Here is a 17,653-nt window from a genome sequence, read left to right on the forward strand (position 1 = left end):
GACTGGGGCTTGTTTTGAAAAGCACTTAGGGGCCAGGGCACTGCTGAAATGGCTTACATTACAAATACAACAAGGTAGTTTATGTGACTCATAGTGGGTGGTGTTGGGGAACAGTTGGAAGGACAGGCAGTTAAAATATTGTAGCGAATCCGCGGGGCAACCACAGGAACTGCCGCAGCCGGGACGCGAACCCGTATCTCCCGTACCGCGGGAGATACGGGTTCGCGTCGTGGGTAAAGACACGGGTAAAGCTGCCCCCCTTAATTCGCCACATTGACGACGCTCTGGACCACAGACATGTTGGTCCTTGCCTAACGAGTCGGACCCTTTAGTCGAGCCGTTAGCGATGTCTCCCGCGGTGCGAGACATACGAGTTCCCGTCTCTGCGTGAGTTCCATAAAGGAGACTGAAAGGTTACCTTTGCCATTACTTCTACGTTTGCCACACTGGTGTCAGAAGTGGGACCGCAGATTAAACCCCCAAACCGAAGATGGCAACGTCAAGAAGTACATTTGACGTGGTGCTCCGCGAGATTGAGGACTTAGTGGGCGTCTTGAAGCAGAGCTTTCCCGGGGAAAGAGCATCAACGTCCGGAGGAGAATGTCCCGCGGAGGGAGGGCCGACGGAGACAGCGCTCCCCGTCTTGCAGGGCCCGGCGCGGCCCGAGAGGTCGCGGCCCACTCTGATTTCATCCTCGACCACATGTCCGCCGCCGTCTCACCGCCGGCCGCCGCCCATCCACTGCCAACAGCCGCCATGCCGCCGCCGGCCGCCGCCATTACGTCACCGGTCACCGTCACCACTTCACTGACCAACGTCACGACAACCCCAGCACCCCCTGCTAATGCGATGCTGCCACCACCAGTGATCTTCAGGCTCCCACGGTATGCTGGCATCACGGCCCTGGAGCCATACCTAGCTCAAGTAAAACTGGCAGCAAGGCACAACCAGTGGAGCACCCAAGACACTGCTGCTCATGTTGCCCTGGCCCTCGAAGAGAATGCGCTGCAGGTATTGCTCGACCTTACACCATCAGAACAGCAGGATAACGAGACACTGGCCACTGCTTTAGAACGATGCTTTGGCCAATGGGTCTCTACTGACAGCATGCAAGACCGACTGGCCCGCCGGCACCACAAAGAGGGCAAGACAATGGGAGCCTATTCAGCGGACGTGTACTTCTTTGCACATCGTGGCTACCCCACCTTTGATCCAGCAGCTCGTGATGAGTTAGCCCTGAGTGCCTTCATCCAGGAGCTCACCCCAGAGAGGTTGAAGGAGCACCTCCGCATCACGGCACCTACGACCTTCAAGACTGTGTTGGAAGAGGCAGAGAGGGTGGAGGCTGTGATGGCCCCACACAACCAACCAAGACCCCGAGTGCATCAGGCTGAGGTCCATGTAGATGAAGGACACGTCGAAAAAGGGGTCATCTGCCAGGCTCGTCCATCACCACGCCAAAAGCAACCAGGCTGACGCCAACCACCCTTCAGACCCTGGACGCCTAATGATCCATGCTACCACTGTGGAGAAGCGGGGCACAGGGCCCGTGACTGCCCTGCCCCTGCACCACGACACCGTAGCACTCCCCAGTCGGAAAACTAGAGTGGGGTGGCACCGCGGGGAGACTGCTACCCAGCCAACCAACCATATCCCCCATTGAGAACCCTTCCCAGATCGGCAGAGTGGGCCACGCACACGGCCTCTACCTTTGTTGCTCCATTGGTGGACACCGCTTCTGGGCCCTTGTGGACACAGGGTCCACCATCTTCATTGTGTGTCCTGGGGTGCTGCCAGAGACAGAGTGGAGGCCCACCACCTGTAAAATCAGAACTGTGACCGGGGAACTAACCGGCAGGCTGGGGAAGAGAGCACTGCAGGTGCAGGCAGGGAAAGCTGCAGCCACCCACGAGTTTTGGTTGGCTGAAATACAAGACCCTCGCATCATCGGGCTGGACTTGCTGACTCGCTGGGGGGCTCTGGTCGATGTGTCGAGTAATGCCATTCACCTCGGCACAGAGACCCTGGCCCTCCGGCACTGTCCAGAGAGGAAGGTGGGACTTATCCACATCCAGCCAACTCCACCTATCACCACGCCGTCCCCACCCCCACTGTCACCACCACCCGAGTCGATGACGACACTGCCCGGTCCACCAACAATGACGACGACTCTTATTGAGGCTACCATTCATCAGACACCCTCGCCGGAAACCGTTGCCGCCACCCAGGATCTGTATCAGCGGAGCAGTGAAGGGCTGCACCCTCAGCAGAGCCAACAGCTGAAAGACCTGCTCCAACAGTTCGCTGAGATTTTCGCTGCACACGAAGAGGAGTGCACCCAGACCAACCTGGTGCAGCACACAATCGACACTGGCACAACCCCACCCATTAGACTGCGACCCTACCGGTTAGCGCTTGCCAAGCGTGAAGCTGCAGAGCGGATGATTCTAGAGATGGCTGCGGCCGGGGTGATAGAGCCATCCAACAGCTCTTGGGCCGCCCCTGCCATCCTTGTCAAAAAGAAGGATGACACCTGGAGGTTCTGTGCGGACTTTCGTCAGCTGAACAATGCAACTCGTAAGGACTCCTACCCCTTGCCCCGCATTGACGACGCTCTGGACCACACTACCCCTCTCCTTCAGGAAAGCGCGTCCGCGCGTATCCCACTTCTGACACCAATGTAGCGAATTCGGGGGGCAGCTTGGGAACCGCCGCAGCCGGGACACGAACCCGTATCTCCCGTACCGCGGGAGACACGGGTCGGCGGTACGGGAGATACGGGTTCGCGTTCTGGCTGCGGCGGTTCCCAAGCTGCCCCCCGAATTTGCTACCATATTTTTAAAAAAATGTTAAAAAACTCCAATAAATGTCATATGTGTATCATCTAATGGGGGGGGGGGGTATTAAAGACGTTTTACTTGTAGTTACAAAGGAGATATGTTTTTCGGTGTCTACATCTGACTAGTCGCTGTCCAACCGACATTAGGGGCATGACGCTGGGCAACGTAACGGTATGATTCTTTGTGAATAAAACATCAGCAGCTGATCAGTGCCAGACGCACGGAACAGGCCTGTACTGCCATGCATTCACATCCTTTTTCCTGTATCTGTGTTGAGATATATATATATATATATATATATATATATATATATATATATATATATATATACACAGTGCATCCGGAAAGTATTCACACCCCTTCACTTTCCCCACATGGTGTTATGTTACAGCCTTATTCCATAATGGATTAAATTCCTTTTTTTCTCCTCAATCTACACACAATACCCCATAATGACAAAGCGAAAAAGGTTTTGTAGAAATTTTTGCAAATTTACTAAAAATAAAAACTGAAATATTGCATGTATATAAGTATTCACAGCCTTTACTCAGTACTTGGTTGAGGCACCCTTGGCAGCAGCGATTACAGCCTCAAGTCTTCTTGGGTATGAAGCTACAAGCTTGGCACACCTATATTTGGGGTATTTCTCCCATTCTTCTCTGCAGATCCTCTCCAGCTCTGTAAGGTTAGATGGGGAGCGGCGCTGCACAGCTATTTTCAGGTCTTTCCAGAGATGTTCAATGGGGTTCAAGTCTGGGCTCTGGCTGGGCCACTCAAGGACATTCACAGACTTGTCCCGAAGCCACTCCTTCGTTGTCTTGGCTGTGTGCTTAGGGTCGTTGTCATGTTGAAAGGTAAACCTTCGCCCCAGTCTGAGGTCCTGAGCGCTCTGGACCAGGTTTTCATCAAGGATCTCTCTGTACTTTGCTCCATTCATCTTTCCCTCCATCCTGACTAGTCTCCCAGTTCCTGCCGCTGAAGAACATCCCCACAGCATGATGCTGCCACCACCATGCTTCACTGTAGGGACGGTATTAGCAAGGTGATGAGAGGTGCCTGGTTTCCTCCAGACGTGACGTTTGGCATTCAGGCCAAAGAGTTCAATCTTGGTTTCATCAGACCAGAGAAGCTTGTTTCTCATGGTCTGAGAGTCCTTTAGGTGCTTTCTGGCAAACTCCAAGCGGGCTGTCATGTGTCTTTTACTGAGCAGAGGCTTCCGTCTGGCCACTCTACCATAAAGGCCTGGTTGGTGGAGGGCTGCAGAGATGGTTGTCCTTCTGGAAGGTTCCCCCATCTCCACAGAGGAACGCTGGAGCTCTGTCAGAGTGACCATCGGGTTCTTGGTCACCTCCCTGACCAAGGCCCTTCTCCCCCGATTGCTCAGTTTGGCTGGGCGGCCAGCTCTAGGAAGAGTCCTGGTGGATCCAAACTTCCTCCATTTACGAATGATGGAGACCACTGTGCTCTTCGGGACCTTCAAAGCTGTAGACATGTTTTTGTACCCTTCCCCAGATCTGTGCCTCGATACAATCCTGTCTCGGAGGTCCACAGACAATTCCTTTGACTTCATGGCTTGGTTTCTGCTCTGACATGCACTGTCAACAGTGGGACCTTATATAGACAGGTGTGGGCCTTTCCAAATCATGTCCGATCCATTGAATTTACTACAGGTGGACTCCAGTCAAGATGTAGAAACATCTCAAGGATGATCAGTGGAAACAGGATGAACCTGAGCTCAATTTTGAGCATCATAGCAAAGGGTGTGAATACTTATGTACATGCAATATTTCAGTTTTTATTTTTAATAAATTTGCAAAAATTTCTACAAAACCTTTTCCGCTTTGTCATTATGGGGTATTGTGTGTAGATTGATGAGAAACAAAGGAATTTAATCCATTTTGGAATAAGGCTGTAACATAACACAATATGGGGAAAGTGAAGGGCTGTAAATACTTCCCAGATGCACTGTATATATATGTATACACTTATGGCATGAAACAGGCTTGTACTGTCTCATAAAGAATTTACTTGACTCACTGCATTAATATATATATATATATATATATATATATATATATATATATATATATATATATATATACATACACACACACGCACATATATATAGTACATACATACCAACATATATATACACGTGTGTGTGTGTGTATATATATATATATATATATATACACACACACACACACACACACACACACACATACACACACACACACACACACACACACACACACACACACACACACACACACACACACACACTCGTATACACACACACACACACTTATGGCATGAAACGGGCAGGTACGGTCTCATAAACAATTTACTTGACTCATTGCATTATGTAGTATATAGTATATACATGCATACACACATACATATACGTATATACACTCACTGGCCACTTTATTAGGTACACCTTGCTAGTACCAGGTTGGACCCCCTTTTGCCTTCAGAACTGCCTTAATCCTTCGTGGCATAGATTCAACAAGGTACTGGAAACATTCCTCAGAGAGTTTGGTCCATATTGACATGATAGCATCACACAGTTGCTGCAGATTTGTCGGCTGCACATCCATGATGCGAATCTCCCGGTCCACCACATCCCAAAGGTGCTCTATTGGATTGAGATCTGGTGACTGGAGGCCATTTGAGTACAGTGAACTCATTGTCATGTTCAAGAAACCAGTCTGAGATGATTCGAGCTTTATGACATGGCGCGTTATCCTGCTGGAAGTAGCCATCAGAAGATGGGAACACTGTGGTCATAAAGGGATGGACATGGTCAGCAACAATACTCAGGTAGGCTGTGGCGTTGACACGATGCTCAATTGGTACTAAGGGGCCCAAAGTGTGCCAAGAAAACATCCCCCACACCATTACACCACCACCACCAGCCTGAACCGTTGATACAAGGCAGGATGGATCCATGCTTTCATGTTGTTGATGCCAAATTCTGACCCTACCATCCAAATGTCGCAGCAGAAATCGAGACTCATCAGACCAGGCGACGTTTTTCCAATCTTCTATTGTCCAATTTTGGTGATCCTGTGCGAATTGTAGCCTCAGTTTCCTGTTCTTAGCTGACAGGAGTGGCACCCGGTGTGGTCTTCTGCTGCTGTAGCCCATCTGCCTCAAGGTTCGACGTGTTGTGCGTTCAGAGATGCTCTTCTGCATACCTCGGTTGTAATGAGTGGTTATTTGAGTTACTGTTGCCTTTCTATCAGCTCGAACCAGTCTGGCCATTCCCCTTTGACCTCTGGCATCAACAAGGCATTTTCGCCCACAGAACTGCCGCTCACTGGATATTTTCTCTTTTTCGGGCCATTCTCTGTAAACCCTAGAGATGGTTGTGCGTGAAAATCCCAGTAGATCAGCAGTTTCTGAAATACTCAGACCAGCCCGTCTGGCACCAACAACCATGCCACGTTCAAAGTCACTTAAATCACCTTTCTTCCCCATTCTGATGCTCGGTTTGAACTGCAGCAGATCGTCTTGACCATGTCTACATGCCTAAATGCATTGAGTTGCTGCCATGTGATTGGCTGATTAGACATTTGCGTTAACGAGCAGTTGGACAGGTGTGCCTAATAAAGTGGCCGGTGAGTGTATATGTATGTGTGTGTGTGTGTGTGTGTGTGTGTGTGTGTGTGTGTGTGTGTAAGAGGAAGAGAGACAGGTTTATGTGGTGTTTGTCGGGTGGGTTTCTCAGGTTTAATCAGAACGGAGTGGATCTGAACAGAAACTTTCCAGATTCTTTCTCTGGTCGCCGACGGCAACAACAGCCCATCCAGGAAGTGAGGAGAGAGGTGGAGGTCAGTCACATGACCTGGGCTGACACACTCTGTGTGTGTGTGTGTGAATCTTTGTGTGTGTGTTTGTGTATGTGTATCTGTTTGTGTCTGCATGTGTGTGTATGTCTGTGTGCGTGTGTGTGTATCTGTGTATGTGTGTTTGTGTAAGTGTATCTGTGTGTGTCTGCGTGTGTGTGTGTTTGTGTATCTGTGTGTGTATGTGTGTGTGTTTGTCTGCGTTTGTTTGTTTGTGTATGTGTATCTGTGTGTGTGTGTTGGTATCTGTGTGTCTGTGTGTGTGTGTATGTGTGTGTTTGTCTGTGTTTGTTTGTGTATGTGTATCTGTGTGCCTGCATGTGTGTATCTGTGTGTGTGTGTGTGTTTGTTATATATTTTGTGTATTTTATATACTGTGTATTTAACACAGTGCGTGTGTGTTTGTGTTGTGGTGTGTGTTTGTTTGTGTTATGATGTGTGTCTTTAGGTGCAGGCTGTGATGGACTGGTTGAAAACGGAGACTTTTGTTCTTTCTGCTAATCTGCACGGTGGAGCGCTGGTAGCTAGCTACCCCTATGACAACAGCAATGGAGGTACACACACACACACACACACACACACACACACACACACACACACACACACACACGCACACACGCACACACACATACACAGAAACACACAGAATCAAGAACCAGATTGACTCTCACTGGAAGTTGAATCAGTTCACCTGGACACAGTGTTTCTTGAGAGCCGACAGCTGGCTCTGTCCTCTGCAGGATCTTCTGCAGGATCTGGTTAGCTCAGTGGTCCTTGACTGGAGATTTCATTTGCAGGCTCTTACGTGTAATCCTGCTCTGTCTGCACCTGAGGCTGGATCTTAGGTGGTTCCTGTAGTCTGCCATCTTTCACTGCCATCACATCAACTCCCCTGTGTTTGTCGCACAAGACCTGCAACGTGTCTCTTTATTCTGGTGTTAAAGATCCAGCCACATTTCAGGTCCAGGTAAAAACTGGTCCTCAGAGTTCATCCAGAGGGATTTTGAACTTTTTGCTTTTGTTAATAACAAAATTAATCATTTCTTTATCGGTTGAGATGAATTCATTAGCACGAGCTAGCTCAGCATCATTTAATGTGTGTTTGAGGGCTTGACCCTCCACGGCTGTCCTCCTGACCACATGGTGGCCAGATGGACCACATGGTGAGCTGTCATGGTGACCGCATGGTGACCGCATGGTCCACATGCTGACAACATGGTGACCGCATGGTGACCACACGGTCCACATGCTGACCACATGGTGAGCTGTCATGGTGACCACACGGTCCACATGCTGACCACATGGTGAGCTGTCATGGTGACTGCATGGTCCACATGCTGACCACATGGTGAACTGTCATGGTGACCACAAACTGACCACATGGTGACCGCATGGTGACCACACGGTCCACATGCTGACCACATGGTGAGCTGTCATGGTGACTGCATGGTGACCACATGGTCCACATGCTGACCACATGGTGACCACATGGTCCACATGCTGACCACATGGTGAACTGTCATGGTGACCACAAACTGACCACATGGTGACCGCATGGTGACCACACGGTCCACATGCTGACCACATGGTGAGCTGTCATGGTGACTGCATGGTGACCACATGGTCCACATGCTGACCACATGGTGACCACATGGTCCACATGCTGACCACATGGTGAACTGTCATGGTGACCACAAACTGACCACATGGTGACCGCATGGTGACCACACGGTCCACATGCTGACCACATGGTGAGCTGTCATGGTGACTGCATGGTGACCATACGGTCCACATGCTGACCACATGGTGACCACATGGTCCACATGCTGACCACATGGTGAACTGTCATGGTGACCGCATCATGACCATGACCACATGGTCCACATGGTGAGTGCATCGTGACCATATGGTGACCGCATAGTAGGCACATGGTCTTTCTGTCATGGCAGAAAGAGTGATGGGGCATCGTTATGAAGATGGTCACAGAAACACTGTCAGGAGGAAAACGTACTTCCTGAAGCTGCATGTCACTATAAACTACAGGAACTCCCAGAGGATGTGGTGCAGCTCCTTCACGTCACGCTTTTAAACACACATTAGATACATTTTGGTGAACAAAGGACCTTTATACGATTATAAAGCTGAGTTGTGATCACTGTGAGTATTATGAGACTGTGATTATTTGAGAGACTATTGTATTTATGTGATTTCTGATTATGTGTGAGACTTTTGTGATTTTAATAACAATATTGTGGTTCTTTTTTGTATGGTTGTTTGTTTTAATTTGTCGAGTCTGGTGTAGAGGATTTGTATCCTGTGGCAGAAATTTTTTCATTAAATTTCATTAAATTTAAGAAATTACAAAAAAAACTGACAAGATAGAAATAAACAAACAAACTATAACACACAACCAACTGAGACGCACAAACTGCTGCAGCAGCAGCAAGGCCTGCAGGAAAGGCCCGCAAGAAAGGCTTGCAGGAAAGGCCTGCAGGAAAGGCCTGCAGCAAGGCCTGCAGGAAAGGCCCACAGGAAAGCCCTGCAGGAAAGGCCCACAGGAAAGCCCTGCAGGAAAGGCCCACAGGAAAGCCCTGCAGGAAAGGCCTGCAGGAAAGGCCCACAGGAAAGCCCTGCAGGAAAGGCCCACAGGAAAGCCCTGCAGCAAGGCCTGCAGGAACGGCCCACAGGAAAGCCCTGCAGGAAAGCCCTGCAGGAAAGGCCTGCAGGAAAGCCCTGCAGGAAAGGCCCACAGGAAAGCCCTGCAGCAAGGCCTGCAGGAACGGCCCACAGGAAAGCCCTGCAGGAAAGGCCTGCAGGAAAGCCCTGCAGGAAAGGCCCACAGGAAAGCCCTGCAGGAAAGGCCTGCAGGAAAGGCCCACAGGAAAGCCCTGCAGGAAAGGCCCACAGGAAAGCCCTGCAGGAAAGTCATGCAGGAAAGGGAAGATGCAACACGAGGTGTTGATTACCGACAGACATGAAAAAGATTCTCTCCCTTAGGCAGAGAGCTGGTGGGCGGAGCCAGCGTTTCCCCCGACAATGATGTGTTTGTCCACCTGGCGAAGGCCTACTCCTACAACCATGGCTCCATGCACCGCGGAGACAGCTGCCATATCAGCAAACCCTTCACCGATGGCATCACCAATGGTTATCAGTGGTACCCTCTGCCAGGTCTGTCAGCTGCCATGGTCAACCAAGTTGCCATGGCTAGCAAGATTAGTTTCCCTGGTAACTGATGCTACCTTCTGCAAGGCTGGTTATCATTTGTGCTGCTCTGTTTTAACAAGTATTATCATTCCAACCACAGCTGTGTCTTCATCACAGTGTGTGTGTGTGTGTGTGTATGTGTGTGTGTGTATACATCTCTGTCAGACTTAGCCCCTCCCCCACTAAAGTTGAAAGCTGATTGGCCATTGGCTTGATCGGCATCATGTCTCCTTCCATGCAGACTGACAGAATGTGCTCTCCTGTGTTCTTACTTCAGTTGTTGTTAAAGTTAAACACGTTATTATGACAGGGTGATCACATGTTAGTTGTATTACTATAGCACTACAACACTTCTAGTGTGTATCACTGCAGTACTCCTCTACTGTTAATGTGAATTACTACAGTACTAATACTACTGTTGGTATTATAGTTGTATATTGATTGTAGTACTGTTGTGTATTATTGGGGTACTTGCAGGCGGGATGCAGGATTATAACTACATCTGGGCTCAGTGTTTGGAGCTAACGTTGGAGCTGTCCTGCTGTAAATACCCACCTGTCAATCAACTGCCCTCCATCTGGCAGCAGAACAGAGCTGCCCTGCTGGCCTTCATTAAACAGGTCCACCTGGGTATGTCCATCTATTTCACGTTGAAGAATGATATGATATCAAACAATACAAATATACAATACCAGTCTCACTACCTACCCGTCCACCTACCCGTCCACCTACCTCTCCAGCTGCCCACCTGTCTGTGTACTCTGCTGTGCTTTTAAACTGAGCTTCAATTAATCTTTAATTACCACCTAACACTGGATGTATGTATACTCTGTGTGTGTGTGTGTGTGTGTGTGTGTGTGTGTGTGTGTGTGTGTGTGTGTGTGTGTGTGTGTGTGTGTGTGTGTGTGTGTGTAGGTGTTAAAGGTCGCGTGTTTGACTCATCTGGGATTCCAGTCCAGAATGCCATGGTCGAGGTCTCTGGTCGTAGAAATCTTTGTCCCTTCAGAACCAACCAACATGGAGAATACTACAGACTGCTGTTACCTGGCAACCACACCTTCACTGTAAACACACACACACACAGGACTGGAGACTAGAACATAAATGGTGAAAATCTAAATTGGAAGTGTTTTAACTATCTTGGCACGAGTGTTTATTGAAATACAAGCGTGCTTTATCTACTGCAAAAACAGCATGTCTCTCTCACTTAATAAATATTAATAAACATAACCCCAGATTTCTCTTTGACACTGTATCTAAACTTACTGAAAAGCAGTCGTCAACTGGCTGCTCACCATTCATAGCCCATGAACTTCTAGATTTTTTCTGCAATAAGGTTGATGAGATCTTAAACAAAATTAGTTCTTCAACTCCGTCTACTCCTGCAGATCCTGTCTTACTAAATTCATATCTACACAATGAGTCACTGACAGTCCCAGTTATTACAGCTTTTGAGACTATCTCTCTTGATACTTTGACTAAGTTCGTGTCAGCTTCTAAACCAACTGCTTGCCTACTTGATCCCTTACCAGAAAAACTTGTTAAAGACCTCTGGCCTTTTCTGGGACCTACAATGCTAGACATGGTTAATTTATATCATACTACTGGCATTGTTCCCAGCAGGTTTAATATCGGGAGCCATTTTAGCTGCTGTTTTGTAAGCGAGCATCAAGGTTTTGGAATTAGATGCAGGCAGCGACTGGGAGCCAGTGGAGGGATATGAACAAAAGAGTGACATGTGCTGTTTTGGGTTGGTTGAAGACCCAATGCACCGCCACATTCTGGATCATTTGCAGAGGTTTGAAAGTGCATGCAGGGAGACCTTCCCGGTAAGGAGTAGCAGTAGTTAATGCGGGATATTACAAGAACCTGTATCAAGAGTTGTGCTGCATGCTCAGACAGGTAGGGTCTAATGTTCCTGGTGTTGTACAGGGCAAGCAATTGAGCCCACATGAACCTTAAAGGTTAGTTGGTCATCAGTCATGACACCCAGGTTTCAGGCAGACTTTGTGAGCATGAGGTGGGTTGATCCAAGCTGGATATTGATCTTTTGTTCTAAGGATGGACTTGCTGGGATGACAAGGAGCTCAGTCTTAGATAGGTGGCGTTCTTTCATCCATGCAGAGATATCAGCAAGGTATGACGATATCCGTGCCGAGACTGTGAAGTCATCTGGTGGGAATGCTAGGAAGAGCTGGGTATCATCAGCATAGCAACGGTATGAGAAACCATGGGAATGGATGACTGCACCAAGTGAGGTGGTGTACATTGAAAAAAGAAGTGGACCGAGCACTGACCCTTTAGGCACCCCTGTGGATAAGCTGTGCGGTTTGGACACTTGAGAGGTAGGATATGAACCAGCAGAGGGCAGGTCCTGAGATACCAAGCTCAGCGAGTGTAGAGAGGAGGTTAACCATGTCAAAGGCAGCTGACAGATCTAGAAGCAATAAAGCCGAGGACTGGCCAGCAGCTCTAGCCAAATGCAGTGATTCTATTACCGACAGCAGGGCTGTCTCAGTAGAGTGACCCCGCTTAAAACCAAACTGATTCGGATCATAGAGATTGTTCTTGGAAAGAAATTCAGAGACTTCGTTAAAGACAGTGGGCTCAAGTATTTTTGAAAGAAAGGGTAGGAGTGAAGCAGTCTGTAGTTTTCAACCTGGGTTGGGTTGAGTGTGGGGTTTTTTGAGCAGCGGTGTGACCCGAGCTTGCTTAAATGCAGTGGGTAACACACCCGTTTTAAATGAGGAGTTGATGATGTGTGTGACTGTGGGGTTAAGTACGGGGGAAATGGGCTGTAGGAGGTTGGATGGTACTGGGTCCAGCGGACAGGTAGTGGGACAAGAGTCAAGCAGAAGCTTGGAGACTTCCTCCTTGGTCAGGGGGGAGAATGAGGTGAGTGAGGCACTGTTAGCTGGCAGCAGCAGACAGAGTTGGTCAGGCTCAGAGAACTGGTTACTGATAGCAGAAACCTTATCAGTGAAGTATGAGGCGAACATGTCTGGAGTGAGCAGAGTGTAGTTCAGAGGAAGAGGAGACGGATTGAGTTAAAAGCAGAATTTTTTTTAGATCATCAGTGGCACCATAGATCTTGTTCTGATGGTAAGTGGTCTTAACTGTTTTTAAGCTGGAGGAAAATGATGCAAGGAGACATTGATAGTCACTGAGGTCTTTGGACTCTTGTTTTACGCCATTTTCTCTCTGCCACTCTGAGCCCCGACTTTTGCTCTCTGATGACTTCAGTGAGCCATGGACTGGGGGGGGGGGGTGTTATGAGCAGGTTTGAATGCTAGAAGGCAGAGATTGTTGAGAGGAGGCTTGTGAGGAACAGAGTGTGTCTGTAGCCTCGTTGACAGGGAGTGAAGAGAATTCATTATAAGGAGGCATGGCAGCCAAGACCTCACTGAAAACCTGGGTTGGTGTAAGGTACTGGATGTTTCGGTGGAAGGAGACCATGTGTGGAGGAATGTGAGGTTGTTCCAGTAAGGAGGCCGTGAATTGAATAAAGAAGTGGTCTGACAGATGCAGGGGTGTGACAGTAAGATTTGCTGTGGGGTCAAAATCAGATCAAGATTTGTGTGTGGGAGGGGTGGGGACCTGTTTGAGGTCAAAAGAGGACACAAGAGACAGGAAGCCGGTCGCTTGGGTTTTGTCAGTATGGATATTCATGTCTTCCATGACAATCAGTGGTGTGTCATCATCAGGAATGGCTGAGAGTAACATGTCTAGTTCGACTACAAAGTTCCCCAGTTGACACCCTGGTGGGCGATATATGACAACGACAAATAGCTTGACAGGAGTCAGCGTCCTCGCTCAGTGGACTTGCACAGGTGGACTCGCAGGTCTTTACCCAATTTGGTCTTACCATAATGAGGGCTGACACACAAGGGTTGACGCTGACGCTACAGCACAGCTGTGTGTTTGAATACCAGGAAGTACCACAGCTGAACCTGCCCCCATCTGATTTTCACAACAAAGGAAGCAATAAAGGGCATGACCCGCATCAGCTGACCCACCTATAGAAGCTCAAAGAGTGAAACTAGCAAGTGCCAAGCCGAACAGAGGCTGGTAATGGCTTAAATCCAAATCAAAACTCAAAACCAGTTTCAAATTACTTACCAACTGACTGCAATCTCCTATGTTCAAGATCAGAGCTTGTTCTGTTGGGTTTAGTTCAATCTCTCATAAGCTTTTAGTGAAAAGCCCACCCCTGTCTGATTTCCACAACAAAGGAACCAATAAAGGGCGCGACCCGCATCAGCTGACCCACCTATTGAAGCTCCGAGTGAAAGTAGCAAGTGTTTAGCCCAACAAAGCCCAATAACGGCCTAAGTCCGAATCAAAACAAGTTTCAAATCACTTACCAACTGACTGCAATCTCCTATTTTCAAGATCAGCGCTTGATGTATGAGAAGGAGTTGTATATCAACAGATTTCGACCCATATAGAAGAAAACCATATGAACCTTTCCAGTCAGCTTTCGGGGCTTGTCATTCCACTGAAACTGCTCTGACCAGAGTGGTGAACAATGTTCTACTAGCTGTGGACTCTGATCCCACTTCTGTGCTTCTACAACTGGACCGCAGTGTGCTTTGACACCAGGGATGGAAATTAGCACCCGCTACACGCCAAATGCGGGTGGATTTGCGTATTGGCGGGTGAATTTGCTCAACCTACCAGCCACGGTGGCGGGTAAAGAAAAGTAGCAATTTGTGACGTACTGAATCGCGAATCTGCCTTATTTTCCCCCCTATGACCCGCCCTACTCTGCCTCTGATTGGCTAGTACTTGTTGCCATCGTTGGTTAGCCAATCAGAGGCAGAGTATAGGGACGCTTGTCTTGCGAGTCTGCTAATTCACACAGACACTTTCGAGGACGAGGAGAGAGCCAGAAAACACAATGTGGCGTCACATCGCAGGGGTTAAGAGGTCTGCAGAGAAAACAACACAGCAGGAGACACGGGTTAAAGAGGCGAAGACGAAACGAAAACGTTTTTTTAATGAGAAGTGGAGAATAACTGACAACAGAGACAGAGAGTCCCGTGATTGGTTAGTTTACGAGGAGACAAGCCAGACAATGTTCTGTTGGGTATGTCGTCAGCACGCTTCGGATGCCAACAAGAAAGCTAACAGTTTCATTATTGGGACTAAAAGCCTAAAATTGGAAGCCATAATGGACCATGAATCATCCAAATGCCACATCCACGTAATAAAGATAGTACAGGGAAATCGAGCCCGCAGGATACCGCTGCCATGAACGCGTCCCAGTTGGAGAAGATGAGCCTACTGTGTAGAAAAGCCCACGCCATCGCCAAAAAACGAAGGCCATTTACAGATTACGTGTGGCAGTGCAAGTAAATCGTAATTTTTTAAAAATCTATTCACTAACGTTAGATGAAGTGTTGAATTAAGGTCAGAATATAGCTGTCATGTAATGTCATAGCTAGCTAACGTTACCTGTAGTTAGCAAGTAAATCGTCATTTACTAACGTTAGATTAAGTGTTGAATTAAGACCCATACTGACACAATCCCTTCTACTTGTTCCAGTCTTGGTTTATGTAATAGTAAAGGGAAGTTTGCCGGCACTGATACACCGGTTATTTTTTGACAAATATGTTAAATGTTTTAAAGGTAGTTTACACAATTTTGAAAACCATAGAAGAGTAAACTAGATTTTGAAAATAGTATTTTAAGAGTTTAAATATTTAAAATAGCCTATTGCTTGAATATAGTAGATCTTGTTTTATTATTTTTCACATGCAGTTACACACTGCCGGTTAAAACAAGAAAGTGGCCGGTAAAAAAATTGAGTGGCTGGTAGGTTTTGGAATCCACCAGCCACGGTGGCAGGTGGACAAAAAAGTTAATTTCCACCCCTGTTTGACACCATTGATCACTGTATCACCACCGATCAGACGTCTAAAGAGACATGAAGCCAGTACCACACCTACAGTGCTCTCACCTGTTCTGTCTGTGGCAGACGGTATGGATCGCGGATTGGGCTTTACAGCCACAAGAAGACTCACAAGTAGCAGAGGCAGGATTGTCATTGTCGGACACGATGGACAACCTTAAGCTAAAGCTAAGCTAAGATCACTGTATACTATTAGACAGAATAAATTGTAATTTTGGTGTCTCTGGCTTAGCTCTCTCTTGGCTTAAGTCCTACTTATCTGGAAGAACACATTGTGTCTGCTATAATAATATTATATCAAAATTATCTGACGTTAAATATTGTATGCCTCAGGGCTCAGTACTTGGCCCTCTACTTTTCTCTCTTTACATTACACCTCTTGGCCAAATTATACGCAGTTACGGAATAAATTTCCATTGCTATGCTGATGATACTCAGCTGTATGTGCCTATAAGGGCTGATGATCATACTCAAATGACTAACTTAGAGGCCTGCTTGGCTACTGTGAAAAACGGGATGTCACTTAACTTTCTACTTTTAAATTCAGATAAAACCGAGATGCTGGTCATTGGCCCTGCTAGACACAGACACCAACTTGATCAAGTAATGATAACAATCAACAGCTCTGTGGTTTTACAGCGTGTGGTAGCCAAAAATCTTGGTGTTACGTTTGATCCCAGCCTTTCCTTTGATAAGCACATTAAAGAAATCACCAAGACTGCCTGTTTTCACTTACGTAACATGGCTAAAATTCGGTCTTTTCTCTCCATGGCTGACGCAGAGACTCTAATACATGCATTTGTTTCATCCAGACTTGATTACTGTAATGTTCTGTTCTCAGGTCTGCCACATTCTAGTACTAAAAGTCTTCAGATGGTTCAGAATGCTGCTGCTAGAATCCTAACTAAAACTAGGAAACTTGACCATATTACACCAATTCTTGCCTCCCTTCATTGGCTTCCTATCCATGTTAGATCAGAATACAAGGTGCTTCTGCTGACTTATAAAATCCTAAATGGGCTTGCCCCATCTTACATCGTACATTCCATCTCTCGCTCCCCCACATGCATGTGTGTTTGAGCACACACACACACACACACACACACACACACACACACACACACACACACACACACACACACACACACACACACACACACGTTACTTGGCAACCATACTTTTACTGTGAATATGTGTGCATGTGTGTGTGTGTTTCTGTAGTCTGAATACTGTCTTATCTGTGTTTGATTGACAGGTAACTTTCCCAGGTCACCAGGCAGTGACAGAGACTCTTAATGTTCCTTACGGCCCAGACCTTTACTCCGCCTTCACACACAACTTCCTGTTACCAGCCCAGCCCACAGCAAGCCCCGTCCACACCTCCACCCCTCCCTGTAACCACACCCCTCATTGGATGCCCCTAGATGGAGGAGGGCCCACAAAAAGGCCCCTATGGGTGGGACTCAGCCTGGTGCTTGGCCTGGGTATGTGGCTTACCTCCCTGCTTTACTAGATGTTTAGACTAATGAACGGCAAAGAGTAAAGACAATGTCGGATAGGGTCAGGGGTCACTTCCTTTCTGCCAGACAGATGAGCTATACTTGACTGTTTCAAATCATAAATAAGCCACTGCCTCTCACTGCTTCACCACTACAGGATGTGGTAGGCCTTCATTGCCAGCCAAAGCCATACCAACATGTACCCTGGCTCTGCCAAATGACGGAAGCTAAGCAGGTATGGGCTTGGCTAGTGCTTGGATGGGCGACTCCCAGGAAAACAGAGTTACTGCTAGAAGTGATGTTGGTGGGCCTGTAGGGGCCAGTCTTCCCTCTGGTCCTAATAA

The 17,653-nt window shown here is 47.7% G+C and overlaps 1 protein-coding gene across 1 annotated transcript in view; it reads left to right on the forward strand.

Moving 5' to 3' along the window:
- The window catches only part of cpm (carboxypeptidase M), a 75,721-nt gene extending 58,398 nt beyond the window's left edge, over positions 1-17,323 (forward strand). Inside the window, exons 5-10 of the mRNA XM_056275673.1 lie at positions 6,574-6,676; positions 7,140-7,245; positions 9,689-9,859; positions 10,373-10,525; positions 10,811-10,959; positions 17,066-17,323. Of these exons, the coding sequence (XP_056131648.1) occupies positions 6,574-6,676; positions 7,140-7,245; positions 9,689-9,859; positions 10,373-10,525; positions 10,811-10,959; positions 17,066-17,323 (940 nt within the window). The remainder of the gene's footprint in view (positions 1-6,573; positions 6,677-7,139; positions 7,246-9,688; positions 9,860-10,372; positions 10,526-10,810; positions 10,960-17,065) is intronic.
- Positions 17,324-17,653: the final 330 nt, after the last annotated feature.

This window comes from Lampris incognitus, chromosome 3, assembly GCF_029633865.1.
Source record: "Lampris incognitus isolate fLamInc1 chromosome 3, fLamInc1.hap2, whole genome shotgun sequence".
In the NCBI taxonomy this organism is placed as follows: Eukaryota; Metazoa; Chordata; class Actinopteri; order Lampriformes; family Lampridae; genus Lampris; species Lampris incognitus.